At 38.3% G+C, this 9,589-nt stretch overlaps 1 protein-coding gene across 1 annotated transcript; it reads left to right on the forward strand.

Annotated features, from left to right (window-relative positions):
- Positions 1–1,180: 1,180 nt before the first annotated feature.
- On the forward strand, positions 1,181–8,920 carry LOC103701974 (serine/threonine-protein kinase STY13-like). Its single transcript, XM_008784214.4, has 6 exons — positions 1,181–2,058; positions 4,303–4,424; positions 6,746–6,942; positions 7,125–7,299; positions 8,115–8,249; positions 8,327–8,920. Exons 1-6 carry the CDS (start codon positions 1,821–1,823, stop codon positions 8,534–8,536), a joined length of 1,077 nt encoding a protein of 358 aa, XP_008782436.1. The 5' UTR covers positions 1,181–1,820; the 3' UTR covers positions 8,537–8,920.
- Positions 8,921–9,589: the final 669 nt, after the last annotated feature.

A 9,589-nucleotide genomic window follows, 5' to 3' on the forward strand; every position in this document is an offset into this window, starting at 1 on the left:
TCTAAATTCACTTATTATGCTAAAAACCTACTTAATTTGTTTAATCTGACTCGACCTATTTAGTAAACAGGTTATATAAGGAAGATCGGATTATCTATTTTATACCTAAATTTTTAATTTATTTAATAAATATGTCAGGTTTGAATTGATAAATTTTTGACACTCAACTTGATTTGCACATCTAAAATTCCTATTTGTGCGGGCTTCTCGACAGAACATAGCCTCTCAGTTAGTTGTTATTGTTGTGGCGAATCATCAAGCCCTTCCGGGCAAGGTCTTCTGAAAAGTGGCGAATCATCACCCTCGCACGGCTCCAAGGGAATGGCTACGGGTCCATCAAATCCAAGGTCTATGTCATGTGATCTTTTATTCCTCTAATTTATTTTTAGAGAGAGAGAGAGAGAAAGCGAGAGGAAAAGGCCTTTTTTTTTTTTAATTTTTCTTGTGAGGACATGGGCATTTTATTTCTCTAACTTGCAGATCCCGCTTGCTCAAGAAAACAGTAGCGTGCTATTCCAAGCAAACATAACCAAAATATGTTTTTTAAATAAAAAATTGATATTTACTGGCTCCATTCGTTATGAATAAGACTAGGGTTTACTATAAGGGAGAAAATCTTGCCTTTTCTTTATGTAGATATGCAAGGGACCATTGCGATCATGTTCAAAGATAGGGTTGATTATCCTTGTGGATATTCTCTTCAACTGTTCTCAACTGTGAAAATGAAATAAAAGTCTATCTATTCACCAAAATAAAAAAAAACCTATCTTTTCTTTTTAATGATTAATAATGAGTTCTTTCAAAATAAAGCTATAATACCTCCCAATTCTAAATACTTTCCTTATAAATATGGACTCTTTTCTTTAGCTTCTCCACCTATACATACAACCTATCCAAAAACTTTAGTTTCGAGAGCGTAGGAGACTTCAGCTAATTGTATTTTATTCTACCATTATAAAGAACCATGAACCAACCAAAGAAAAATCACTATTTCTCTAATAACATCCTGGCCAAATCATAGAATTGTTATTAGATACTGTAGAGTTAATTTATTTCCTTTTTACCGTCCATGATATTTTTGGGGAACATTGTGCATGATCATTAATAACACTGCTATAGAATTAGTCAGCCTCACAAAGGCAACAGGAGCTTCATTAATTAATCAGCTTTTTTTCCCCCTTATTTTTGGTATTACAGGGGATCGGAAGACCCATTAATTCATTAGCTTGTACATGCTCTCCTCGACAATCTTTGCATTCCAAGATAAACAATCACCTTCCCAAATCTATCACCCAAAAAAAAACAAAAATCACCTCCTCAAATCAAAGGAACAAGGAAATATGAAAGGAAAATAAGGTGAGAATCTTCCCCCCAAAAAAAATCAAAAAGATGGGAGCTTGCTTGAGTCTCGTGACCATGCATTCAGAAAGTGCTCCATAAATAGATAGATTCTAGAGAGAGAATACATACATAAAAGGAGTGACTGTAGAGAGAGAGAAAGATCCATGTGCTCACATGGATCATAGAAGGGAGAGGAACGGGGGAAGGGATGAGAGAGGGAAGAAGGGAAAGGAAAAAAGAAGCGAGAAGGGAAGAGGAGTATTAGTAGCATTCACTGTAGAAGGTATAAATAGGCGAAGAAGTGAGGAGACAAGAAGAGCAGAAAGCCACCAAAGACTCCACCTTTTTGGCTTCCTTCTCTTGCTCTTTTGAAGCCAGAGAGAGACCAAAGACTCCACCTTTTCCCCCTTCTTCTTCTTGTCCTCTTGAGCCGAGTGACAGAGAGAGCGAGAGCGAGAGAGAGAGAGAGAGAGAGAGAGATGAAGGGAGGAGGGGGAGATGGGTTCGTTCGGGCGGACCAGATCGATCTGAAGAGCCTGGACGAGCATCTCGAGAGGCATCTAAGCCGGGCACGGACGATAGAGAAGAAGGAGGAGAGGGAGAGGGAGAGGGAGGAATGGGAGATCGACACCTCGAAGCTAGTTATAAAGGGGGCTATCGCCCGGGGAACCTTCGGCACCGTCCACCGTGGGGTCTATGACGGCCAGGACGTCGCAGGTGAGCCCGAGACGACGAGAAGAAGGGGATTTTGGATGCCCATTTTTGTTCTCTTCTGGAATTATTATGCCTGTGATTTGGTTTGAATGCTGAAAAATCTCTCCTTTCTTCTATTTTAAGATACACATTTGCGTTCTTCTCTCATTGAGAGGGTAGCTTGTTATATCTTGTTTTTCGATGGGATTTCTCTTAATCACCAATATGATTGTACCAGGAGGAGTTGGGGGAGGGATAGTTTTAGTTTAGTTTTTTTTTTCACCTGTTATCAATGAGCATTTGGTCCTTTTTTTGGTAATCTTGTTTCAGGCGATCACTTCAGAGACTCTATATTTTAGTTTCCTCCGATTAATTTGGTCTTTTTGTTCTGGAAAAAAAAAAAATCCCTGAAGGGAATGCTGCCAACTGTTGTTCTTCCAAGTCATCTAACACTGCATTCCTTCTATTTGATGTCCTGTATACTATCTGTCAGCTGAATCTAGTGACAAGTTTAAAACGGAAGGAAGGTGCATTTCCCTGCTAAACGGGCTATTGGTCTATCCATTATTACTTCTGATTTGTGTCTGTAGGACACCTCATTTAGATTTGTGTACATTCCAGTTGCAGTTGTTACTGGTCCCAACTCATAGTTATTGTCCTGATGGAGGCCCGTGAGTTTCACGGGTTTGGTTAGGTCCTTTCCATGATATTTGTTGGAGTAGGCTTCTTTCTCTTGAACTTTCATGTGATCCCAACTGACGACTTATTAAATCCTGGTGTGCTGCCATTATTTGTCTTGTGATACCTAAAGTTGAAGGGTGGAAAGCCAGAATGTTACTGAAAAAGCACCAACTAGCTGCAAAAAGCCACATTTCAGGGGAAGGGGTTGAAGGAAAAAATAACCATGATGATGCTATGGTCGACAACATGCAGTAACCTGATATTATTATTTATTCTATATTTTTTTTTTCAAATTTCTAAACATACCCATTAGAATACAATTATCTTTGTACATAATATCTTTGTATCTACTCCTGATGTTGAAGCCATCACTTTCACAACCTGATTTTGAAAGTTGTGTTTCAAAAGTCAAAATTACTTGCTGAATCCATCACCTTTGAAGTGTCTTTTTTCCCTTAAGAAGCAAGCAAGCCAGGGTCCAAACAGTATAAAGTTGTAGTTAATTATACATTCTTCTTGAACATGATTCAGGAATTGCAGTAGTCACTTGTTAACTTGCTCTTAATATCCATTTGCGAAATAAGTACAATTCCTTGACACAGCTGTGACAATCACTGTTTCTCTGTAACTCTTCCAGTCATCCTATTGTTATGAAATTGTGACTATGGAACAAACTTCACGGGTAGCTTACTTCTACCCTAAAGACATTCGAGCTAAGTCTGGAACTTGTTTACTAATCAGATTTGGAATTAAAATTCAATCGACCGATGTCTTCTGTTTCGTGATATGTAGTTTTATTTCCATTGAAGCATCTCATGTTTACCGTGCAACTAAGCTCCACATAAAATAGAAATTGCTTCATTTTTCTTAAATATATTCCCAGTAAGGCAAATATTTGAGTTTTGTAGTGCCTTATGCCGACTTGAACATTTTTTTACGTATCATTCATTGCCTGTACCGTTTTTCTCTTGTTAAACAAATAATGATAAATGAGCATCTAATTCAAACCTAAGTTCAACATTTTTCCCTCTGAATTATTATTGGGCTTCTGTGGAATTTCAATACCTGCATCATTCTCCTTTACCACTCAAACTGGACTTATGTTAGTTTAGACTAAGTAACTAGCTGTAGTTCCTCTTTCTGCCGTTTGTTTTAATAGAAAGCTTCTACATGATGCGTAGTTTTAGCTTTTTTATCCATATTCACATGCTTTTCAGATTAATGTACTTTAATCTGCATTTTTTGCCACTTCACTGGCATGCTCCATTACCTGTTTACCTGGTTTAAAATATCGAGTAGGTTTTCACCTTCATTTATGCACATGAATATAACTAGAGGCAAATATTGACACATGCACCATCTGGCTGAACCTTTTTGCCAAAGGCAACTTACAGAACTTACATCCTCTTGCTTCTTTTTTCCCCCTTTACCACAGTTTAATTTGTCCGAATAGAAGTCTAACTATGTGCAAAAATTGCACCTGGATTTCTTCTTTTTTTGACATTGAGCTATTAGAAGAACTTTTTATATTGAAAGTGGTGTTGTTCTTTTAGGTATTGTTAGCCTCATAGTTTCCTTGTATTGCAGTGAAGTTGCTTGACTGGGGTGAGGAGGGGCACAGGACAGAAGCTGAAATTGCTGCGCTTAGGACAGCCTTTACTCAGGAAGTTTCTGTTTGGCATAAGCTTGATCATCCCAATGTAACTAAGGTACATTTCTTATCACATATTAGTGTTACCATGTTGTAACTAGACTTCAGTCAACATCACATAGTTCTATCACACAATTGTTTTCTTTTCGCTATATATTGTAATTTCGTTGGTTGTCATGGCAAGTATCATGTTTATCTTGGGAAATAGTTTACTGATGATAGATGCAATTCGAAATTAAATAAAAAAAATCAGTTGGGTAATATAAAAAAATTGAAAGTCAATAAGTTTTCGAGTATTGACTGGCCTTTCTCCTTGATCCTTAGTCTATTCAAATCTTGGTTCTGTCAGTTTAGTGGAGCACGTTTCTGAAGTAATGAGAGTTACAATTGACAGCTTCAGCTTTTTATCTTATGCTATACATGAAACTGACTAGGAATCTCATAGGTAAAAAGATACTTGTTACTCTGTAAATTGTTGCATAACTTCTGGATCTGTTGGAGGAAAGCTGAAATCTAAATGCCTGACACCTATAATAGGAATCAAAATGCTGATTCACTAGAAAGTTGTAACAAGTTTTGGTTTTAATTTGTGTTAGTTTCTTTTCACCGCATACTAGCAAGCCACTGGGCGTACTTTGCAAATATCCATTACAAATTTGGACCCATATTTAAAGACTATACTTAAAATAATAAGCAAACCTTTGGTTGACCCCTAACAGGTGTATTTTCTCTGTTTCCTCTGATAAATATCAAGGGAACCCACATCAAGTTTATAATGGGTCCAAGTAGTTTATCCCCGATTCTCTCAAACACTGTATCCTTTTATCATCCTTTCTTTTGCCGATCTATCTCCACTTTTCTTTTTGGTCTCTCTCTCTCTCTTGCTGCAGTATCATGTGGAATCTTTATTGGATCCAATGGTCTTTTATTCAACAAACTTATCTTAATTCTGGAAGTATGAGTACTATTGTGAAGAGGGAGCATGCTTTTTCATGCACATTGTATGCATGTGGGATATGTTTCCCTTGCTATTACAATTGACATATGTGTTGCTCTGGTTGAAAATACCATTGAACATGAACATAGGAGGGGCTAATCCCCATTGCTGTTGATTGCAATTCTATGAGTGATAATTGGTGTTGTCCTTGTCATGAACCAATCTTAAGACAGTTCTGCCTGCACCATTTTATATGTTCATTATTAGGGTGCGGTCTCACCTTCTTTGAGATGAGGATAAGTTACATGCATGATGCATATTGAATAAAGATTTGCAATATATTCTGTGTTCGAGGAGAAAGAATTAAATTTTTTTTTATTCTCTTTACTCTTTAATTTTTTCAATCTGGAAAGGTTGTTTAGTTTCCAAATCATAAAGTAATTTGTGTAGTATATTAAACCAAGGTCCGCCGTACCGGTACCGGTCGGCGTACCGGTGGCCGGCCGGACCGGTACGGTACTGGTCCGGTCCGGTACGTACCGGCCGGTACGCGGTGGTTTCAAAAACCACAGCGCCTCTAAAAAAAAAAAAATCATACCGGTGCGAACCGGCCGGTTCGCATCGGTACGAGGCCGGCACCAGTCGGTACAGGCTCTGAACCGGCCGGTTCGGCTAAAAAACCGGAAAATTCCGATTTTTTTGTGGTTCCGGTACCGGTCTAGGACCGGACCGGTACGTACCGGCCCGTATGGCATTCCATGTATTAAACGCTTTTCCTTGGTATCATTTGTGGAGGTTAGCTTAGTTTCTAATTATTGGCTCAATCATGTTCCAAATTTACCTTGCTAATTGATACGTCTCAATGTAACTGGTCTGGTAGTAACTTTTTTGGCATACGCTATGCTCAATATTCATTAACTCCATTGCTCCAACCTATTTTCAGATCTTCACCACACAAGTTTGTGGTATGTTGTTATATTTAACTTTGATATCTGAGTCATTGCCCATCTCTTCTTCAAGATGTCAGATCTAGCGTATAGCCACAGATTTAGAGACAACATCTTGACAAGCTTATTTGAACTAGTTATGGATCTGCATATCTAAGAAACTTGAGAAGGGCATAATATGTGCATCACCATTGTGTCCAAGAGTTTGTCGTGTTCTCTGTTTGCATAACACATATGTGGAATTGTCCTTAAGGATTTTACAGCTATTGTTTAATTTTGCAAATTCAAAAGTTTATCTTTTGATATCATAGAATATGACCTTGATCAAAAAGGCATCCAATACCTGCATTAATTTTTTTTCCCCAAATTTGAATACAAAATGCCAGTATCTTTTTTTGCTTGATTTGTTGACCATGCTTCTACTTGTTTGGTAATATTTTTCACTAAATTTTCTTCAACAACATTATTGGCATTCCTTTCAAACTTCTTTTACAGTTTATAGGGGCTAAAATGGGTGCAAGAGATCTGAGTATACAAACAGAAAATGGTCAACTTGGTATGCCAAGTAACGTATGCTGTGTCATTGTTGAATATCTTCCTGGTGGTGCATTGAAGTCATATCTGATAAAAAATCGGAGAAAAAAGCTAGCCTTTAAAGTTGTTATCCAACTGGCTCTTGATCTTGCACGAGGGTAAGCATTAGCTTATTTTCTTTGATAAGTGCTGTTTCTTGAAGTATATCTTTATTTGAATTTCATTTGCAGTTCCGAATTCAAAGCTTATTGGTTCCTAATTACCTTGTTCAGTGTTTTCAGCCTTTTAGAGGCTGCTTGCTGGCTAACCACTTTTAAGCAATGTGCTTTCATTTCTGTAGGTTGAGTTATCTTCATTCAAAGAAGATTGTTCACAGAGATGTGAAGACAGAGAATATGCTTCTTGATAGGACAAGAACCGTAAAAATTGCTGATTTTGGTGTTGCTCGTGTCGAAGCTCAAAACCCCAATGACATGACGGGTGAGACAGGAACCCTTGGTTACATGGCACCAGAGGTAACCATCCTCTTTTAAAGTGGATATATTTGTGCAAATATTATTTTTTTCTCTTCCCCTGCCATTTTATCTTTCACACATTTTTCAGCTGCTTAAATTGTTTATTCTTCATGACTTATAAATCTTTACTTGCTAATCTCATTGGCTTGGGCTAACATTAGTTAGAACAATTTTCAGCTCTTTTTAAGTATACAGCGGAATAATATTTTCCTGCCTTGATGCCACATAAACGGTCTTTTTACTTCAGTTTACAACAGACCATTTCGATAAGATGCATGCTTTGGGAGTCGAAAATTAATAAGGCACTTTCTCTGTAACAAGAATAGAATAGCTAGATATGTGGCATAACACACATGCTTATAAAGGACTTCTGTTGTTAGTATGGCTTAGCAGATGGCAGATGACTGCCAGATGAGTCCAAGAAGTTGGGTTTTCAATGTAAATGGTGAAAATAGGCAGAGATAGTTTTTATATACTGATTGCTAGAGCCGACTCTCCTGTTGGGGAGTGGTGGCTTGAATTCTACTGCAGCTGTGTTAACTTTTAAAAGAACAAAATTAAACGAAAAAGAAAAAGATCTTCTACCATGTCTTTTGTAAGCTTGTAGAACATATGGTTAATATGAGTGGCAGAGTGGAGCATGGAAGGTGCATAATCTTTGTCACAGTTACCAACTTGAGGTTCTCGTGATCTCGGCATAAAGTGACCCAAAACACTGGCCGCAATTGGTCCCATAAATTGTCATCTGGCTAGATCCTAGAAAATAAATTTCTACTACGATCAGCAGTGACTGTGTCTATCCAAACTGACTGCAGGTGCTCAATGGCAGTCCCTACAACAGGAAATGTGATGTATATAGTTTTGGTATCTGCTTATGGGAAATATACTGTTGTGATATGCCCTATCCTGATCTCAGCTTCTCAGAGATTACATCAGCAGTTGTGCGGCAGGTATACAATTCTTTCTACTGCATGTAGGATAGGAGCATTACAAGAGGAAAATTGAACTTTTTTCTCTGAAATTGCAGAACTTGAGGCCCGAGATACCACGGTGCTGTCCGAGCTCTCTCGCTAATGTGATGAGGAGATGCTGGGATGCAAACCCTGACAAGAGACCCGAGATGGATGAGGTGGTGGCAATGTTGGAGGCAATTGACACATCAAAGGGTGGAGGTATGATTCCTCTTGATGAGCCTCAAGGATGTCTGGGGTGCTTCCGCAGGTACCGTGGCCCTTGATGAGGCGTATTACCTCGGCCTAACGCTGCCATGATGGTTGCTGAAAAGAACATAAAGCCCCAAAAGAATGGATAAAATGTTTCGAGGAATGTGAAAACAGGCAAGAGTGCTGAGATATAATAGTCATCTCCACATTCGCCTTTATTTTATAGGATAATGTAAATATTCTAATTTTCATCTGTTATAGGTAACTAGTCGGTTGTTGGATTGACTGGTCTCCACATGTTTTGTAAATGACCCTATACCTCAGTTTGGTATATCTCATAATTATCTCTGTACGTGAATGTTAATGGTAGAACCATTAATCGGTGATGGAGCAGATGTTATGAGGCAAGAACTTGCATGTTTCTTAGTATTCTGAATAAAATTGACTGGTGGGTACCATGAAAATGGCCTGTGGCAAGATGCCACTAATTAGGTTTTAATGCTCATTTGTTGTGATTACATTGTAGCAACTTGTTTAGGTCAAAATATGTTGTGATTACAGTAGGGGTAGGTCCGGGCAGCCTGCTGCTCAACATGGCTTGGCTCCTTAGAATCTCTATAATACATTATCTTTTTCTCAAAGGGCCGACGGGGTCTCTGAATGTCATCCCCCAATTTTCTATAGGTCTTTTCCATCCATTGAGAAAAAAGAAAAGAAAAGAAAGCCACCCAAAAAATCATTGTTCTTGTTTTCCCTTCTTTTTTCTACTAGCTGATGCAAAACATTCTGCTTTCCTCTCAAAGACAGAAGCTCCGCAAATTCAGATGAGCTACTATTTTTCCACTGGTGAATTAGCATCCCTTCAGGATATTATCTTCCAACAAAGGGATGAACCCCATCAAGTATTATCTTCCAACAATGCTCTTCCCAGTTTACCATCCAGCAGCCAGTAGGGTAAGTTCCCGGATATAGGACATAATTTTACCCTGGTCCTCATGCTACAGACACTATAAGAAGTACCAGTCCCCCTCCATATGTACATCATATCAAGCTTTCGAGGTACCGACTTCTAGGAAATAAATAAATAATGGAGCTTCAATTCACATTTCACAATTAAAACACATGCA

Source organism: Phoenix dactylifera, chromosome 6, assembly GCF_009389715.1.
Source record: "Phoenix dactylifera cultivar Barhee BC4 chromosome 6, palm_55x_up_171113_PBpolish2nd_filt_p, whole genome shotgun sequence".
NCBI lineage: Eukaryota > Viridiplantae > Streptophyta > Magnoliopsida > Arecales > Arecaceae > Phoenix > Phoenix dactylifera.